Below are 21,740 nucleotides of genomic sequence, written 5' to 3'. Positions count from 1 at the left end.
CCTGAAAACTTGATGATTACTACACTACAATCCGCTATCACCACAGAGACATACAGGAAACGGACAGGGCAACCACTGAAATCTAGGAGCTCTAAGCCTATGACATTACAGCAACCTAAAGTTGCAGGAATACCAAAGAGGCGGGGGAGAGGGTTGGGACCTCTGAAGGGAAGAAGGGGAGTTTTGTTTGGGGACTGCCTATTGCTCATTGTAAAGCATGTTTTTTATGCACTTGGTATAAAATTGAGATAGGAATGTGGCAACGAAAGGTTAATAATAAAAATGTCTTCAAACCTAAACAAGCAATGAACAATCACCAGGAGCCAGGCTGGGACCACCAAACCTATTTCAGAAATGGTTGTACCACTGAATATTGAGCCCAAGAATATCGGCATACAAGAATATCATGAACACGACATTGAGAGACGAAGAAATATTAGAAGGCAAGTGCAGATAGGGAGGTATAGATTTACTGTTTCTATCTCCACTTCTAAGTACCTTGAAGATATATATCTCACCAAGGTACATACATGTGGAGTTAGATATAGAAATTCATACTTACCTTTTGATATTATGGATTTAAAATGTTGTCCATGATATCTGCATGCCTCAATAATCTGGATTCCATATTTAGGGTGCACACCACATAGAACAATCACAGATGAAGGTCCAGAGCCATAGCTATCAATGGTGTATGAGATAATGTGGCACCGGGGCCAAAGGTCAGACGGGCCCACTGCACACAACTGTAGGCCTATTTCAATATCAAACCGGAAGTAAGGGGCTTATTTTCCTTGCGTGCCTATGGGAGCATGACACTGCAAAAGGTAGTGCTTAATTGTTTATACCCAGAAGTTACATTTGACACAGCTTACCCTTCGACTGTTATGTGCACATAAAAGGTAGTTGTGCAAGGTGTGCCTGGAGTACAAATTTCACGTAACACGCCGTGCATTCTTATTTCCTGCAAGCCATAACACTTAACATCTCTCTAATATGGGGCTTTTAGCGCATGCACGACTGACGACATCATCGGCACATGACTCTTTCCGAATATTGCGCTCCACAATATGTTTTCCTCTCATGCAACACAACACTGCAGAAATTCACGCAGCACTCACTGCAATGCCCAATTTTTAGTAAAACTGAACCTACATTTTCCAGACAGAAAGGCATCTGAAATACGGGCATCTATATCAATGGGGAATCACTCTAAATAATGTATCCTAAATCTGTGATTCAAAAGGAGCAACATCTCATTAAGGTACCGATTTGCAACCGTTAGGCACAACAAATAAATACCTCCCTGTCCTTTTATACTTAAAAAACAATCACTTTGTGTCTAAAAATATTGTGTTCTGCATAGGCCAAGATTTTCAGACAAAGAAAATATACCAAGCACTGGGCCTGCAAAGCTGTCACTGTACCCACCACTGACAGGAGCCAGAAAGGAAAAGACTCACCTTCCTCGTCCGAGACATCCAGGACCTCGGTCATCGTTTCCGGAACATTCAGCTTGTGTTTCTCTGTCACCGTCTGGGGAGACAAAAACATCGGTTAACCACCAGGTGAGAAACACAATGAAACATAAAGGCAAAAAAACAAAAATATAAGCAAAGATGCCTGTGTCCACACACTCACAGAGGCGGGTACCTATGGAAACGTTCCCTATCAGAGCATCCGCACAAATAACGGTGACAATGTCTGCACTGTGCACTTCCGGACGGAGCGGCCCATTCACATTCGCTGTCCTTCGGCAGGAGAAAGCAGGAATCATTTCCGGTGATGAAACCGGACACACAGAAAGTTGCAGTTGGCTCGTCTGCATTGATTTTCTCCAATCCTCAGCACTAATAATAATGGGCGCGCGCTCTGGACGGCTGCGGTGACTCAGTGCGGTCCTGCGTGGGGACCGGAAATGCCAGAAATACAGTGATGGAGGCCTGGAACGCTTATTACAACTGAAAGCAGATGGGAGTGAAGAGGTTGCGCGCTGAGAGATAAACAAGTGCGGGGACAAGCGGAAGGTTAATAGTACAGAGGTGAAAGGATGGGGCCTTTTGCCAACTCTTTGCTAGGGTGCGGGACAGTTTTCAGTTAAATAACTAACTTGTCAAAAGCTGTTTTTTTAACTCCAGGAAGCCACCTTTGCTGCTTGGCAGTGTTGTAGAATGTAAGCAGGGGTTATCACTGACCCGACAAGGTGCTTAAATCTTCCATGTCTTGTATTTTTTTACTGACCTAACTTTATTTACCTGGGCTCCAAATCCCTACTAGTGACTTACTTAGAATTTGCAAATTATAGCCTTTTCCTTCCAAAAACCCTTACTTCTCGCAGAAGCCATAATGCCAAGCACATGAAGGACTCGTAATTAGGTGCAAGGAGTGCTCCTAGGGAAAATTTGGATTTTTGCAGGGCACTTTTTAATGCAAGTGTTATTTGTATTGTCGCTTGTGAGGCGAAGCTAAACTAGATATGCACTCGCACCGAAAACATATGGGGGCAGATTTACAAGCCCCTTGCACCACTTTTGCATCATTTTTCCCATGTTAAAAATGAAGCAAAAGTGGCGCAAGGGGGTTGTAAATCTGCCCCATGGATGTTACTAAGGTGACGCAGTTTCAGAGCACCCATGAGAAATAGCTAAGCAAAGTAGACACTCTCATAACAAACTATTGGAAATTACCCACCAGTTAATGCACATGCAAATAACACGAGTAACCAGAGCCCACTAACACTCACACAATAAATCTGGGCAAACGCACAGGTCAACAAAAGTGGGACATTCTGCGAGCTATCGTAGGCCAATAGTTGGAACTCTGCAAGACTATGATTATGGTAAAAAATAATTCACACACTGTTATGGTATTTCAATATGGCAGCAGCCTGGCAGGGAGCCCAACAGTGGCAACACCCATTTCTTTTAAATGCCATAGATTTTCACAATCCTATTGCTTCATGATAATTATCTCCACCACACCGCAGAAAATGAGAGGAGCACTGCAAAAGCAGGATGGTACCCTTTTTCATTCCCAAACCCCAAGGGAATGCAGGAACTGGAGATAAATAACATTTTAAAGCAACAGAATAATCATTTCTTACGTTTCAAGAAATTAGTAATTTGCTACTTATGAAGGATAACATCAGTAACGCTACCCCCGACATGCCCCTCTGAACTTAGTGTCTCCATCACAGATCTATTGCATGAACAGTTTAGTTTTGTAGTCTATTATGCTTGTCTTGGCGCGAGTCTTGGCTAGTCATTGTGGACCCGCTTCAAATCTGGATTATAACAAAACACTGTTTTATACTTTCGGATTCCGGTCTGAGCTGGAAGTTCTCACTGAGACGTCCTTGGACTTTGTCAATATTTGGCTGGTTTCCGTGCAGCCATTGAGATGCAGAGCTGGGCGCATGAATAGGGAAGCAAGGGCGCTTTTGAATCAACATAAACAAGCCTTTATTTCTGAAGCTTTGAGGCAAGTAAGAATTCATGACTCCATTTGGGTTCATTTAGACCCACCAGTAAATAGGGCACCAGAACAATCCGATGCTGGATAACACCATTGTTTTTGCTTCCGATTTATAGAAATAGCCAAAAATGGCGGGAAACGTATTAAACCGGTAATTGCATCTATTTTTTATGTTTTACTTCTGCTAAGGGAAGTGATTTACACGGTCAGGTCCTACCAGGTAGATTCTCAACCAATAACAATTTGTGCTCCATTATGGACGCTACATCGTTGTTATTGACCCAGTCTGTGTAATTTCAGGCTCTTTACTTTACACCTGCACTTTACAATGTGCCTTTATGTCAAAGCATCCTGTTCACAAATGTGCATATTTTAAATGTAAGAATTTGCTAAGCCACCAAATCACAGGGTTTAAATTTCTCAGACGTTCCAAACATAAATCGTTTTTGAATCTTTTTATAGGGCATTAAAAACCCACTAGGGCCAATAAGGGATTTTGTAACTGATGAATGTGAAGCTTGTTTAAATGCTGTGTTTACAGGAGACTACCAGTGAGTCTTGAGAAGTTTTCTGGGAGATACTTTATTGGAAGGGTTGAAAGTTGTATTAATTCATCAAATCACTGAAACAAGACCATACATTGAATCAAAATATTATCGTTCATAAAATCACCAGAAGGAGAGGAACAATAAAGGAAATCCAGCAGTGAATGTCACAGAGCTCTGTGAATTCTGAGATTGTGCTGATTAAGAAAAAAGGTTTTATCAATGAAATTCATCTGCATCAAGTGTGCAAAATCGTACATTCTTTAATGAAATTATACTAGATTCTGAGAAAATGTATGAAACATTGTGTGTACATTTCAAAAAAATTAAGATTGTGGAATCCAGAGTGAATCTGCACGTAAGGGCATATCTCACATTCAAAAATCACTTAATATACCTCGTAAGGGGACTAGTCTGAGGATAAAATGTCTCCTGGTACACATGTTCTGTTCGAGCTTGTCTTCTGTGAGACACTTTCTGCTCGAACCAGTCCCCTGGAGAGAAAAAGTGTGCACAATTTGCCGTAATTTGTGGCATTTCATATAATTTATGTAATATGAAATTGTACCAATGACACAAATTTCCCTGGCATAATGCAAAATGTTGACAGGACCTTTAAAAGAAGAAGCCAAGCAGGAGGAGTTAATTTCCATTGCCCCTCTGCACAGGAAGTGGATACACTGGATTCCATATCATCCATCTGCACAGGAAGTGACATCACTGGAAGTGACATCACTAGATTTCCCATAATTCATCTGCACAGAAAGTGACATCACTCGCTCCCACCCAAGGCACCCTGCACTCCTCCCTCCTCCTACAACCTATATAATGTTGTCTGCAGTGCAGATACACACAGAAGGTCTGCCAAAGGTATGCCCATCTGTGCCCGTCTGCAACTGGCCACGCCCAGTGCTAGAAACCCTGGTTCTCCCCCTACCCAACAATACCTTGCTGTGCTCCTCCTTGCTCTTTACCCTGACTGCTGCTCGCCGCACTGCTTCCAAACAGCACTACTCAACGCAAATGGAGTTTTCACAAATGCCTCCTGGACTTTCTTATGCACTCTCCCACACCCTACACCCACCACTCCTGCCCAACAGCTCCCAGCCACCACTTGCTCACACTCACACAAACCAGCCACCGGCTCACAGTTACACAGGCCAAACACCACCCATACAGCATGCCACATTTGCATGCACGCTTCTCAACACAAGTTCGCTCATCAAACACCCCATGGAGATATGGGACCTATTGTACGACTATGCTCCATGCCTGCTCTTTCTCACAGAAACAAGGCTAGACCCAACCTCAGCCCCAAACATTGCTACAACCATCTCCACCAGCTACAAGATAGTTAGGCAGGACCATCAGCACTAGCCCAGATCATCATCAATCATCAATCATATTTAAAGATAACATCCTCTGAGCTACATACATGAACACCACAAACAGTTAACACGGAACACTTCATGTTCAAGATATACATCACAGCCATATTCTTGAATACAGTCTACCAGGACCCCACACTAATTTTGCCACCGACTTCACAAACTTCGACCCACCTCTCATCAACGCCAACACCTTCATCCTCCTCTGACACCTTAACGTTCACATAGAAGACCGCATCAACCCATACTCTATGGCCCTTCCAGAAAACCTCAGAAACCTTGGCCTCACCCAGCACGTTACCAAACCCACCCACGCCGTGGGACACCTATTGAACTCAACTTTCTCCTCAATCAGCAACATCACAGTCGATCAACCAGACACTATGACCGGGACAGACCACACCTTCATAATTTTCAGCATACCCTCCTGCACAATCACAGACCTACCACCACCACCACCGGAACTGCCTACCAAAGCTAGAAAGCATCTCGGAAGAAGAGTGGGCTTCCGGTTTCTATAATCATCAGCCCAAGCACACCAGCAACTTGCTGAAAGTCATCAAAACCTCAACAGCTGGATCACCCTATGCACAGACACACTGGCTCCCCATAAGCACAACCCAATGGCAAGAGCCGTTGGTACACTGAGGAACTCAGGCTTGCAAAAAGCCACTGCTAGAAATGGTGTTTCGGGTTGGCTAGGGTATGTACCTAAGCCAAGCAGAACCCACCAGAAAGTTCCACACCAGAGATAACCTGTACTTACCCTCTCGTAGCTTGGTAAAGAGCAGTCAGGCTTATCATTAGAGGCAATGTTGTAAAACATTTGCACAACACACTCACAAAGAAACAGAATGAATACACCACAAAAGAGACACGACACAAGAGTATATAAAAATATAGTATATTGTAGATTACATAGACCAAAATGACATAAATCATAAATACTATGCACACTAAACATTTGACACTGTCTCACATCCCATCCACATCAGACACCTGCACAAGAGCGGCATCGAAGGACCCGTTCACCTCTGGATCAGATACATCTTAACACAAGCTGTCAGCCTGGCACCTTACTCATCAAGCCTGCAAACTCAGCTGCAGAGTGCCTCAAGGCTCATCGCTCAGCCCTACCCCTTTCAGTGCATTTGATATCTCTGGCCAATATCATCTGTGCACACATCAACGCAGACGACATAGAACTTATACTATCCATCTTGGACAAGACACACAACACAAGAAACAAGTTCACTGCCTGCATGACCGAAGTTGTTCACTGGATGAAAGCTAACTGTCTCAAGCTCAAAAACAAGACAGAAGTAGTGATCTTCAGCAAGAAGACTTCACCATGGAACTCCAAACTGGCGGTCAGCCAAATTCAGAGCCACACCTAGAACCCACATCAGGAACCTTGGAATAATCATTGACAGCAAACTGGACATGACACAACATGGCAACGCCATCATTGTACCTGGCTGCTACACATTGAAAAGGGAGATCTTCAAATGGCTGCTAAGCAACACTAGAACAACTGTCACTCAAGCCCTAGCCACCAGTAAGTTGGAATCTGGGAACAACCTCTATGCAGGGATTACCAGGAAACTCACTAGAAGACTACAAACGTAAATGTAAATTGATACTTGTATAGCGCACTACTCACCCGCAAGGGTCTCAAGGCGCTTGTATGAATACCGCTGTGGAACCCATCCTGGCTTTCCCTGTGAGGTGTCCACTCCTGGGCACCCCCAAGGTGGAGGCCAGGCATCCTTAGCGTTGTGGAGGCCGTTGTGGAGATTAAGCAAGCTATTGCCCAGAGTTGCAGAGTGGGACTCCATGATTGGAATAGGCACCGAGGCGAGAATTATCAGGTCTGTGGAATTTTTAGCCCAAGACCCGCCGAGGCGGGGAATGGAACCCTGGTCCCGGGCTAGACCTCTGCATCAGGGTCTGCCGCTCTAACCATTGAGCCACACTTCTCCACTACCTTCTAGAACTCGGCAGACAGACTCATCCTCAACCTCCCACACAGAACTCACATCACACCAGAGGGAGCTATGTTGGCTCCTGATACATAAATGTGCTCAATTCAGACTCCTCATACACACATGCAAAAAACAACACAACTCAGACTCTACCTGCTTGAATAGTCACATCTCCTTCCACCAACTACCCATGCACCTACGCTCCGCAGTAATTGCTTTCACATACATCTCATCCACATACACACACAACCAGATTGGGAGGATAGGCATTCTTTTGCATTGCTCTTAAAGAGTGGAACTACCTTCCACTCCACATGTGATCCTCCTCCGCTCTTCTTGAATTCTGTAAGAATCTGAAGACCTAGCTTTTCAATTAATCAACCTATTATCGGTAGGGCTAGGTACAAACACCTGCTCAGTCACAATACCCTTGCAGGTGATAATGTGCTTTACACATATATATAACATACCATAACATACACAACATTCTGTAGGTAAAGCGAATACGTCAATAGTCTCCTGTTTGTGTCTTTATTATTTGACATGTACCTTTTCTCCTTTTCACAGTTCACCTAAAAGTAACCTAAGAGCAGCTCATTCTGGAAAATATCTTGCTCACTGCGGAGAAGCCAGTAAAATGTTTTAAAATTGACCACCAGTGGAAAAATGTAGTCACTTTAGTACTCACTGGAATAGTTATGTTATGTAGCCAAAAAATATACAGATTCGTGTCTCGAGTACGTCCACGAAATAAACTTTACTAAGCACACTAAAATACAGTTGCTTATATGTTCCTTTTCCTCAGCGACTTTTCAGTGTGACTGTGTTCTGTGTGAACAGTGAACACGAAGGTATGTGGATCACGCCACTTCAGAAAATGTTTCTCCTGCATTATGAGTGATGGCATTTGCCTGATCCCACGAGCAAATCACATGGAAAGGAAAGCACTTCAATGGCCAATCTTTTTTAGGGCTGGGTTGATAGCACAGCTGTCTGCCCGAAGTATTGTTACCAAGTCTTTAAAATATATATAAATAAAGTGGCGTTGGTGGAACCCTGAAGAATGTTGCTTTCTCACCTCATGCTATTGGCTATGTGATGTATCATTCCGCCTCCCAGGAAATGCTTTCATTGGAATGCATATGGGGCTATTTTACAAATTGAATGTACTCAATCATCATGTTGTATGACCTGCTCAACTCTTTATACCCTCTTTACATTCTGTACAGAAGGAAATCAATTTTTTCAACTTTATTTGACATCGCTTGGAAAGTCAATAGGGCAGGCCTTAAAGAGATATATAGCATCTGTGCATGCAGCAGATGTAAAAATCATTTAATGAATGCCACAGGTTACATGCATGGGCACAATAAGTCTAGGCCTATTGGATTTGTCTATAATGATATATATATATATATATATATATATATATATATATATATATATATATATACACACATATATATTTGTTTATAGTTTTGCCAAATGTGTTTTGCATATTTAATATGTTTGCAGAAAGTAAAAGATACAGGGTAGACCTTTTAGCTTTGTTTTAGCACAGAAGTTGCTCTTTAATACCCCAGGGAAGGCGTGAGGGAGGCACAACGAGGAGAAATATCTTTTATTTCTCCACGTTTTTCTTTTTTCTATGTTAGCTGCATTCTGCCCTAAGGCATAACCTCATGAAGGAGGCCCATGGTGCGTTCCTTAGCGTACAAAGGAAGCCTCAATCAGTGAGAGAATTCAGTGTAAATACTTATTTAGCTACTGCCCTGAATAGGCTGCAGCAACACTTATTGTTAACAGTTTGTTGTTTTATCCAGGGGGCACCATGGCAATGAATATTCAGAAGCCTGTGGGTGCAATAAAGGGAGATGACTTACACCACATGACTCTAAAGTGTTCAAGGATTAAGGGAGTTCGTCTGAAATATCTGAAGCCATTGGTTTTCAAAGTTTCTATTGACTTTTATGTTAAGGTTTTCAACTGCAGTCTGATACCTGAGGTATTGTAATTGGATTTATAAACACTACCCCTGACAAAGCGCTGAAAAGGTTTGCAATGAATAACATGCCAAGGTTAGCGGTTAGTCCAGAGGTTATTGATTATGGTTGGTTACTGGGAGTAGTCTTGTGCTCTTTGGGAATTTTTTTATTGCATTTGCTCCTCCTTCTTTTTGGTAGATTCAATTAATAGGAGTTTGGTGTGATCATTAGTGGGGATTATGCAAGCTACTTGCAAAGGGTTGGCAGGATGAACCGTAAGGTCCTGATTATGACTTTATGAGTTTTGGTGTTTTTTTCCGACCTGTGTTTTTACTCACGGGTTGGAATTACGAGTTGTTAGGTAATTAACGCATCTGATAATTATTAGATATGTGTAAATTCCTCAACCTTCATTACCGGGCAGAATTAGGCACTTTAAACACCAAAAACTGCATGTTATTCCCCACCAATTAGCAATAGGTGTTATATATTCCACCCGATAAATAATGTACCCTGTGATATCGATATTTATCAGATGCGATAAAGAACACTTAAACTCGTAAGAAGGGCCGTAGACTAGAGTAGATTACGTACTGCTAGGTTGCATGAATATGGTTCCAAAAAGTGGAGGTTGTGATCTAGCAACTGCGTTTGCCATATTTTTAGAAAAATATCTGCTTACCTTTTATAATTATTTTTTCATTTTAATGTTATTAGAGTAACCCCTTTTTTATATGTTGTCTTTAAGCCAACATATTCCTGCCAATATTAATGCTCACACTGTTGTAACTGATATTGGTCTATTTTAATGATTTTGAGGTCAATTAAACAATAAAACAGTGATGAACTGGTGGCAGTTGTCTGAGAAAGTGATCTCACATTTGAGTTTATCAACCACTATAAAAATATTGTTATTATTACCTTCAGTTCCTTTAAGTGTAACAACAGTCATAGGGCACGGAGTAGTGTCGGGACCAGAGTGGGGCCAATTGTGCTGTCTACCAGGAGTGAACTTCTCATGTCTAGGTACACATTATGCTGGTTTGTAGTACCCAATGTGTGGTTTTGTCACTGGCCAAGCAATATATTTTTCTTTTTTTAAACTTTGTAAATGTAAGTACATTTAACTAAATTTGGGTCGCATGATACATAGTAGGCATGCAACAAACGTTTCAACACTCTTTTTAATAAGGAACCCCCTTTTAACGACATTGAGCATTCCACTGTTGACAGAATATCAATAGTGTATTTATACTCAATTTGACTCAATATCTCATATAGTAGGCATAGATAAGACCTGATCACCCTCATCCTCCCCGTAGCGACCTGCAAATTCCATTTAACACTTGACCCACGTTTAACCCAACATACTCTCTCTGATCAGGTATTTCAGGCCCCTATTCTACTATGGAGTCCAGTTCAGATAGGCCAGTCGCAGTAGTAGGTTTTGTCATATCCAGAGGAAACAATTGCAGCTTTGGCCACTGTGAGCACAAGACTGAAAGGCCACTGTATGTTTCCAGCTAGTTCAACATTAGTGGCACTAAATTCAATGAATCCTTCAGATGGACTAAGGCCTATCATGTGTACCATGCCAGCTATATTTACACCCCACCACCCCATTTGCCAGAGGGAAGAGCAGCATAGATTCAGAACCACTCTCGTCACCGGGGGACGGGTAGCACCACCTCTGCTGACGTATGAGTAGGAAAGAATGGGGGTGTCTCCCATCGCCCACTTTTCAGATAATAAGCAGGGTCACCTTGGGTGTCATACCACCAGTTGTTATTTGGGAGGCACGATAATGTGATTCGATATCCGCCGCGTCAATTTCCCCACAATATATGGATTGGAAACATTTACTCAGGGCAATACGAGGGATTCCCCCTCCCAAAGGAAAGCAGTGAGGATGGAAATCACTCTACAGAACCACCGCTGGGGAATATCACAAGGGAACCTCTGTAATTGACAAAGGAACCAAGGCAAGGACACCATTTTAAAATGCCAGTCAGACCAGTCAGGGACAAAGGCAAAAGGAACAAAAACCCAGGCCTCCTCCTGCAGGCGAGCCAAAACAGGCTCCAAATTGCACGGCCATGCCAGAGTCACATCAGGGGACACAAAAATACCCAGTTATTTGAGCCCGCTCAGTGACACCGGCAAGTCAGATGCCCAGCCTAAATCTTGAGGACAAGTGCCAGCTGGGAGCACCTTGGAGTTAGATCTATTTATCTGGAGGCCCTAGATATACGAAGAATCTTCATAACACAGGTCGCCGATTTGCCGGGGGAGGTGAGGAAGAAGAGGATGTCAGCAACAATGAATACAATTCTATCTGAAAGAAGCTCTCCCCCTTTGAAGTCCTGCACCTGAACGTCCATTCTCACCCAATCTGCCAGAGGCTCCATGGCAAGAGCAAACAGCCAGGGCCGGACTGACTACCGGGCTGTTTGGAATGCTGCTGAGCTGGGGGCTGATTTCACTGAGGTGGGGGCTGATTTCGTTCATGGAGACCTGTGTGTGCTTCGAAATAATTAATGCAAAACTAATTTCGTTTAGCACACGCAGGTCTCCATGAACGAAATCACCCCCCAGCTCAGCAGCATTCCAAACTGCCCCTTAGCCAATCCGGCCCTGCAAACAGAAGGGGGAACAAAGGGCAACCCTGCTGTGTTACCCATGTATTGGGAAGAAGGTCGACCTGGCACCCGCCATCTGAACCAATGTTGTTAAATCTGTGTACAGTAATTTAAGATAGGAAAGAAACTAGGGGCCGAAATTAAGGCATTCAAGGAGAATTAATAGATATTCCCAGAGTTGAAGGATTTGTCAATATCAGGCAAGAGAATTGCCGCCGGTCGCCACACCTGTCGGCGAGCATCAGCATGTTGTACAGTCATTGTATATTACGACGAGTGGCACAGTGAGGCATAAATCCTGCTTGGTCAGGATGTATCAAGTCAGGGATCAAATGGACAAATCTGTGCACAAGTGTCTTCGCCAGAATTTTCACCTAGAGATTTAATAAGGAAATTGAGTGGTAAGAGGATTGCTCATTGCCTGGTCGGCCAGGTTTGACAAAAACTACAATCTCTGCATAGTGCCAATACGGCAGCAGGAGAGCGGTATGTACCTCAGAGTGAACCACCTCCAGCATGTGTTCCCAAAGCTTGGGCATAAAAGCATTAAAGAACTCGCATGGGAACCCAATAGGCTCCAGGGCCTTCGCAGGGCTCAAGAGCTCCTCTTACGTAAGGGTGCCGATCCAGCAGAACACAATCAGCCAAAGACAGAGTCTTGAGAGGAAGGGCCTGTCAGAATTCACAATCTTCTCAAGGGACAAGACTTCTGTATGAGCATAGACACCCTCGAAGTGAACAGCAAAGTTGCACACTATCTCCTGGGGGTCAGTAAGTAGCGTGCCAGATGTTCCTTGGACTATGGGAACAGGGGAGAAATGAGGAGCACTCTGACATAGTCTATGGAGCATCTTACCCAATTTGTCTTCCCACTGATAAATGCTACTCTGAGCCACATGCCAGGACTGTTTAGCCTTATCAGCAGGATCTGCTGGTATTGTTGCCGTAGGAGACCTAGTTGATGACACACTGCCTGACTGCCTGTCCATCAGCGCGACGATCCTACTCGTCCAGCACAGCCATTCGGGTCTCAAAATCTACCAAGCCAAGCATCTTACGCTGCAACTCCCCTGTGCAATAGCGAATCTCAGCCCCTCGCAAAGTTGGTTTCCACAGCTTCCCACAGCATCGCCAGAATCACTGCAGACACAACATTATGTATAAAATATTCCTCAATGGAGCGGTCCATGTCCAAATGTTATTTTGGATTCTGTAGGTGCCAGGGTGAAAGATGCTAGCGGATGGCCGAGTGCTGTCAGGCTACTCGAAGTTGCACAGCAACTGGGGAGTTATCAGAGAGCCCCCTCGGCATCACCCTGATGTCAGTAAACCTATGCAGGTAGGATTGTGGGATAAAAAAGTAATTTAAGAGGGAAAAGAAGCCTTGGGCGGCCAAAAAGAATGTATAGCACCCCGCATCAGTCATGAGGCAGACCTTCACCAGGCCCCAAAGGGAAGCCCTGCCAGACCTGACCCAGTGGTTCCCCATACCCAACATGAGAAATGAAAACAATTGCGGAAATAAAACAACCACTCCTAATGACTTAAGGCAACACACACAATAAGGAGCACATCAAGGTTCAAAGGAGGCACCACAGGAGACAACGGTTCCAATCAATGTTACTTGGGGGGTACTGGGGTCAACTCCTTGAAGACCTGGGATCCACCAGCAGTGGACAGGTTGTCTTCAGTTCACCAGGGTTCCTCCACAAGGAACAAGATATTTTGTAGCATTTCACTGGAGTCTTTGACAGTCAGTTATGTCTATCTCCCAAGGATGAATCAGATTCCATCTGCGGAGGAGTGTGAGGCTTCACCTGAAAAATGTATGGGATTGATACAGGACTTTCAGCTTTGCTGGATATACGAGCACATAGCAAATATTGAGTTCTCGGAGCCGTTGCTTAGCTCCCAGAAAGAGACTTTAGTTTCAGCTTCAGTAATCCGGTCATCTGCGGAATAGATTAACATGGAACCAATTTTGGCATCCAGATGTCTTGCGACAGTCAGGAAATAGGTAATTCATGACACAGCGAGTGATGAGGGGCCCCCAGGTTAAGTATACTTATCAAGAGTGCTTTGCTTGGCACAGAGTGGAGACTTATCTTTAGCCATAATGTGAAGAGCAGATCAGGGCAAAACAATGCCACTTGCGCAGTACAGGGCACCATGGCTGATCTGCCTTACCTCCACAGTGATCAGGTGTGGGGGGCGGCATGAGCAGCCAAGATCCAGGTGCTTAGGTGGGAAAACATCCTAAACAGCAAAGTTTTAATTACAACTTACCTGAACAACGAAGTCCGAACAATGACAAATCCTGAACAACGAAGTCATGAACAACGAAGTTATGAACAACGAAGTTATGAACAACAACTCTTCTTAACAACGATTCCCAGACTCCAATGCATTCTTCAAGCTTGGAAACGCTATTCTTCTCTGCCCCCGGACTGCTGCTAAGGCCTGACATTAATCACCGCCCTCCAGATTGCTGCTAAGGCAGGTCACTCTTCTACGCCCTTTTCTGCGCCAGCATTCGTCCCCAGAAGATGACCGTGTGTGGCTCCCTCCTAGTGCGCGTGGGGCTGGCAGGGTCACCTGGTTTAATCAGCCAAGCTGGCACGTGTCACATCTTTTTCGAGCGCAGGTTTGCAGTATGCGAGAAGACACTCTCCAATCATGAGAACTGAAACTTGCCGGTGCGCAAGTTTTGGTTTCATGTTTCTCCTTAGGTACCTGACGTCACCGACACGTATAACCCTCCTCACGGATTGTGCCTTTCATCAGCTGGAACCTATGCCTGGGCATGTGCAAATGAGCAGGGGAAGGCTGTAATTTCTATTGGTCCACGGAAATGGGATGCATCTCAAGGAATTATGGCAGTATTTCCTGTTAGTGTTTCTTGTGCTGCTAGTTTCTGTTCACAATTCAGCAGCAACGCACTGTGCCTGGCAGGGGGGCAGAGCAACCGGGCGAAGCAGTGTAGCCTCTTTTATATTCGTGAGTGCCGTTAACACAAAGAAATGCACAGCACAGTTATAGCACTATAGCAGAGCTCCTTTGGTTAATCAGTATTTTGTTCTCCCATTGCCAAAGATCATCAAATCTACTTTGTTCAAGACAACTGTGAGTGAGGCTTCGGCACTAAGCCCTGTACCCAGATCTCTGTCGCCGAAGGAGAAGGCAGGGCGGTGAGAGATATTCGAGGAGGGGAAAGTAGAATTTAGCACCAGCTTAGCCTCAGGTGTGTGTGGGTAGTCATGTTTATATTTAGGGTAGGTGTAATTAGTTTTTAAGGGGTGGGGGATCGGGGTACCAGATGTAAAGCATTTTTTTAAAACACGCATTCCACAGAATTTGTGGAAAAAAAGTTGGTTAGATGAGGTCGTGGTTGCGGAACTCGTTGTTCCAACATACAACCGCTTAGGTGGGTGTAACTACGTGGGGCCTGCTGTCATGGTCCAGGTGGCATAAAGATGAGTGCGGAGGTACAGACACAGGGTACACTGCCGCAAACAGCACCAAAATCTAGTTCGGCTGTCTCCGCAACAGATGTACGCATCCCACCCGTGTGGTCTCCTAAGGAGGTCACAGCAAAGGAGGGAACGAGAGAAGGTCACAAAATGCATGTGTATCACTACGGCCGGGGACTCAGCATAGGTATGTCCAGAGTATTGTCTCCAATGGAAAGTGGGTGTCCTAGTTAACAACAATTAAGGAGACTGAGTGTCCGGGGTCATTTCACCAACAAAATCGGCACATGTAAAGCTGTTAGTGAAAAAGGCATCCTTCAGTGAGGTGTCATTGGCCCCAAGTAGCTCCTGGCCATCAAAGTGAGAAGTTCCACTCTCCGCATCCAGATCGCTGTGCCCCTGTGGAGTACAGCCCCCGTCACCGTTCGTAATAGCAATGCATTCCACTGCAGGACCGAGGCTCAACACAAGCTGCGCAGTAGTTAAGGTCCGTGGGCACCAGCCAAGCCCTAGGCCAGAACAAAAGGAGCATGCATTAACTGGGCCTCCTGACCCAGGGGGGAGCCATTTGTATGTTCGAGGTGGGCGAAATCTTAGAGGCCTGCTGCCCAGGTTCTCCACTGTAAGGATTCCACCAGGCCCGCCACCCGCTTACCGCTGTATAGTGCACTGCCGGGCAATGCTCTGTCGATACACATCCCCTCTGACACAGGAAGAGAGAGGGCCGAGAGCACCCGGTCTGCAGTGAGATTGTTAAAGTGTCAGTGGGCCATGGGCAATAAGGCCGAAGCTCACCCACTAAGGCGGAGACAAGGGGGGTAATCCCTGGAGCACCACGATGGTAAGGGAGGGTGGGTGACAAAATTGACAAAATTGAGAAACCTGTCCTGACCTATTTAATTTACATATGACCTATTCAGGTTCTAACATGCCAAAAAACCCCAACTAAGTTCAGCAAACTAAACAAACTTTAGAACATTTGATTATATTAATTACAGATATTCTTTAGATATTAGAAACTTTTTTTTATCATACATGTGATTGTTTTATATATTTTTTATACGTACATTTCAATAAAAATTGTTGCAAAAATACATATATTCGTGCAAAGCTACTGTGTTTTATCAAAAACTGCATTTGCTAAGTTTTCCAGAAATCATTTTTTTAAATATCAGACAATATATGTATAACAGACACCCCACAACAACCTATACCTATTCATTCTTTCCCAAAATTCACACTCATTCAAACCACATTCTTACAAATACATACTATGCAAAACAAACAGAGGGAAAGAGTGATTCGACCCCATGGAGGGTCCCAAATTATATACGAGAGGGAAGAGTGAATTGTTGCCAATAAACACAGCTCGATGGAATAAACTCTCAGGGACCACTTCTCAGTGACCGATGTGGTCTACACGCGTTTCAGGGGTGAAACCACCTTCCTCAGGGCCAAGGTGTATTCAATCTTAATGGGAAACGGGTCATGTCTGAAAGTTAGAAACAATATCATATATAACTTTAGGGGTAATGGCAAAAAAAGAGATTATTTCATTATGATTACTTTAACTCTATACTCATGATTGTGCACTGCTTAGAGTGGTGTACCTTAAGATCCCAAGTATTGAGTATGGTGCCATAGATTAAAGAAAGTGACCACGTGTGCAGTTAAAAGAAGGGAAGAAAAAGAGTTTTATGCGCTGTGAAGCAACGACCCTGTGATGTAAAGTTTGAAAAAAGGGTGGCAATAGGTTCCACACCAGATTTTATTTAAAAACAGAAGGAAGGGTGTTCTTCATGCATGATGATCAGTCCATTAAGACTTAGAAATACCTGTTGTTTTACGTTAAGCCATACTAATCCAAATTTATGTGGGTCTTTTTGTAATAATGCCTGCGGGCAGCCAGAATATTCCAGAAGTTCTACAGGTAGAAATATTATTTCAGTCAGTAGGAAACCAGACAAACGTCAAGAAAACCATCTATCAAACCTCTATTTTAACTAGTCAGTTTTACCCTGTGTGGAGCATTGTAGCCCCTCTCTTGTGAGGTCCACGTAATTTGTTGGCTCCTATCTGGTCCGTTATGCTGTTAAAACCGGTCCACACGGTCAACCCTTCTTCTAAGGTCACGGTTGAATCTCTTAAAATCGATACTGTTTAAGTTAAGGAGGCAAGAAAGAGATCATCCGTCAGTTTATCCGGCATACTGCAGAATACTCTGTGTTTAGATAAATGCCTAAGAAGGCTGAAAGTTTTATTCATATTGAGTATGGGCTTATATGTATACATTAGCAGATACTGCTACGTTAAATACTGAAAATAATTCTAAAATTAACTTTGCGGCAAAGCTGCTTTACAAAATTGCGGCTATGTCTGATCGCACGCAGGGAGTTTGTCATTCTCACTTAGCTCTTAGAACGGGTAGAGCGAAAAAAGCGATAGGAGCCTCCTGACCTTTCAAACGTAATCTCCTGATGGCATCTGCTTTGGGCTCATCATCTATGCGAATGTGGCGAGTTTTCGCTACCGCCTCCCGGCGTGTTTTTAAAGTCTGTTTTCTCCCGCCAAACTAAACTAATAGTCGACAAGATCTTGCAATATTAGGAACGGCCTATAGGGACAGAATTAGACAAGGCGCCATGTTGGAGTGGGTTGTTTTGCTATCCACTCTCAAGTTTATGTAGCCTGATCGATGTTATCTATGCTTTGTTTACACGCTGAAATCTTTTATCGTGAGATCGGCCTATGAGATCAAAATTAAATGTGGCTGCAATATTAGAGTAGATTTTTTACTACCACTCACAAACTTAGTAGCTTAATCGGTATTATCCCCTAATATCTTAGACCTTTGGCAAGAGTGACAGAAAAATACTAAAAGAATGCAAAATGTAATTTTAAATATGATCAGGTGTTAGGAACCTGACGAAGAATAAGTGGAAGCCACAAAAATACTTACTAAAACAAACTCTTCGCGGAAAAAGTCTATCCTGTGCTCGCCATTTTGAAACGGGACACTTCACTTATGATCATGTTGGCTTATAACTTAAATGCCCACTAGGCATACAATTTAACGTATGCCTTAAATACAATAAAATAAGATTTATACCAAAGAAGAATCTAGTGCAAAAGAGAGTTGAGATTTATAATTTCTGATAAAGGTTCCAACCAAAACATGCAGGGTCAGTTTCTCGCTATATGTGACCTGGCTTATTATATGACATGAAGCAGTGTGTAAAGATCAACTGGCCACTAACATAATGTCTTAAAGCCATAGAGACCCTTAAGCCAGGACAGTAGTGTAACTATCCATGTGATCTCCTCATTTAGACCTCTTTGAACTGTGTCACAATGAAAAATCCAGAAGGTTTCCCTATTTTTTCTCACTTTGTCTGTATCACAGCCAGGTTTGGTAGTGATTTTCTCTCGAATGAGCCACTTGAGTTCATTCTCACTGTGGTTGTTATCCATATAGTGTCTTACCATAGGAGCTTGTATTTTCTGGGTCCTGATGGCTGACTTGTGTTCTGACAGCCTGAGACGGAATTCTCTACCTGTTTCCCCTATGTAACAAAGTCCACAGGGGCAGAAGATAAAATACACTATGTTGCTACTTCTGCAGTTTGTGTGACTCTTCAATTTTCCTGAAGGGAGGGTGGGTGAAACACAGTCCAGACAGCAGCGTAGCCCAGGCACCAGAGCCCTGTCCGGCTGGGCCCGCCACGCCTCAGGCCACTCTGTCTATGCCAGTCAACACCGCCCGGCTGCCTCCTGTAGCCCGCAAGGCCGCTGCACCTATTATAGTAACGGAGGTGACAGCCAGCATCACGAGCACCAATGGAGACCATAACGTACAGAATGGCGATGCATCCTTGCCGATGTGGAGCCGGATGGAATCTGACGATTAGTGGCCGCACGGAGCGGTTTCAGATCGTGGCCATGATGATTGGTAGTTAAGCCACAGACCAGAAGTGTATATATTTAAGGTCATTTTCGGGAAGTCTCTGTTTCACTGTCTAACCATTTTGATTTATAATACACTGCCTAGGTGTAATCCATAAAACTCTTGGTTGCAATGGGCCTCAACACTTGTTCTTCTATTTTAACGGTGTTATTTTCCTGTCCTGCAAGCTCATAAAGCAAGCAATTGCATCATGTTGATGTGCTCCTGGTTTCTGCAGGAGGGTCAGGCTCTGTACGAACTTACAGATAATTATTTTTATAGACCTTTAGGGTGCCAGTATTCCAGTACTCACTTCTCCAAGAACAAATCCTTGGACGGCCCTTATCAGAAAAAACAACAAAGCACTGGTTATTGTAGCTGCATCTCCCTACCACACCTTCAACCTTGGTTTACAATACTTGTGTAGTTTCTTATATTCCAATGATTGTAGTAATAGTGACTACTGCATTCTCAGTAGCTTTAGTTCTTTCTAAAGATCAGGTCAATAAAGCATATGATGTCGATTTCATGTACCAGTATCAATTAAAAGTCTTTGATATCCACCATGAAGTCAGAGAGGTTAGGCTTTGCTGCAGACATCATGGAGTTAGGCAATCCCATAAAGCAGGAATTCCAAGTGTGTTTGCTGACGAAACTCACACCCAGGATTCTCTGCAAGCATTGCATCAGCAGCAGAGTCCAAAAAGCCTTTACTGTATGAATTCAGGGCAATGTATTAAGCCTTCTATTGGGGCCTAAACACTAAAGTTAAGTCGGAATGTTGGGTTAGAGCCGCACATAGGGCATGCATGTCTAAAACTGAGTTCAATACACTTGATGTCAATATAGAAAGCAAGTATATTCAGGTTATCAAAGGTACATATTTTTAATCGTACATTTACTGCCCTCATCTACCTCAGTGATTATACAAAGCCAAATGTATGTTCATTCGCCAGGGCGTGAAAGCAGGTCTCCACCGTTGACTAGAATGATCAATTATCTGGAGTGTGATTTTAGTGTGGGGGATGAGAAGTTCATCATTCATTCATTGATGCCAACCAGAGACTCCCATTGCCAATGTTATTTTTGACTCCCAACAGGGATGTCAATCCCATATCCAAGCGTAACTTCATCTAGTAGTATCTCACTATGGGAGGTTTTTCTGCTCCTCCATATAGCACTTGGCTCAGTGGGCGACCACCTCTCTCCGGGCACACTGTTCATGCCTGTCTCTGCTTCTTCACCCTGTTGTTTCACAGGTCAGCTCTGCTGCACCTGAAGTGGTGGTGAACCACACTCATACAACTCGAGGCAGCATACTCCTGCTTGGACTGGACTGTTCAGCACATCAAAGTTCAGGTTATGAAGGCAGTCTGCTCTCCCCATTACAGGCCCCATCTAGATATTCATAGGCTAGAGGAGAACAAGTATGTCACAACATCCCTATTTGGCATTAGAAAACCCAGCAGTCAGCTCATACAAGGGGAATCTCTTACCGTTACAGGTGACATGTTTTTAAGCTTCGGATGTCATTAAATACAAAGGATCTGTGGACTGTTATTTTATGGGACTCGAGAGTTCACAGGTTAAGCTACAAACAGCCATCTTGCTTTCCACACTCCCATGCCATATGTCTAGTGCTTCCATCTGGATTTGATCATTCCAGGGTCTACATGAGCATAGGGCTTCGATAGTCAGAGGAGCTGAGATGGTGGGCGCCATCTTGGGGATATCTAGGGCAGCGCTCAGTTGTATTTAGAGCATGCAGTGGAAAATCTGCATAACGCACGAGTGCTGGAATCTAACGGTGCACTTCAACTGTTTCAGAGCCACTAGTTGCATTTCCAGCTAGGTCTGACTTTTGTGGAAAATGTTTGATAAATGATTGACTATCTACAGAGAGAAATCTGAGCCCGGAAGAAGCTCTGTGAGAGCAGCGTCGTAGTTTCACGCATGCTCACTTTGAGAGGGGGAGTCTTCGGAGTGATTTTGAGCAGCCGCTTGAATGCGTTTGTTGATCAAGAGGCAGTTATAGGAACTCGTAAGTAGCGTGGCCAGAAGGCTGAGAGAATCTGAAATTTCCAGCTGGCAGATGGTAAGACGCGTTCCTGCCTAGACTGTATTTTAAAGATTGATGATAAGTCGGGAGCATTTGGGAGTGCAAGCTTGAAGCAAATAGAAGCAAGGACTTTGAATCAGAGCTCTGAAATGAACAGGAAATATAGCTGTCAAACTACAAGATAAAGAGAAGCTGTTTTGAAGTAGACAGTATTGTTTGAACTGGTAAAAGACCAAGAGTCGAACATCACTG

At 43.8% G+C, this 21,740-nt stretch overlaps 1 protein-coding gene across 6 annotated transcripts in view; it reads right to left on the bottom strand.

Annotated features, from left to right (window-relative positions):
• Positions 1-21,740, bottom strand: part of ANK2 (ankyrin 2) — a 1,987,506-nt gene that overhangs the window by 535,414 nt on the left and 1,430,352 nt on the right. For all 6 annotated transcript variants that reach the window (XM_078676735.1, XM_078676733.1, XM_078676736.1 and 3 more), the window contains one exon: positions 1,464-1,536. In XM_078676735.1, the coding sequence (XP_078532861.1) occupies positions 1,464-1,536 (73 nt within the window). The remainder of the gene's footprint in view (positions 1-1,463; positions 1,537-21,740) is intronic.

The sequence above is a fragment of the Lissotriton helveticus genome, chromosome 2_1 (assembly GCF_964261635.1).
Source record: "Lissotriton helveticus chromosome 2_1, aLisHel1.1, whole genome shotgun sequence".
NCBI lineage: Eukaryota > Metazoa > Chordata > Amphibia > Caudata > Salamandridae > Lissotriton > Lissotriton helveticus.
Note: the sequence above shows the minus strand (reverse complement) of the source record. Positions and strands in the feature narration are given on the sequence as shown.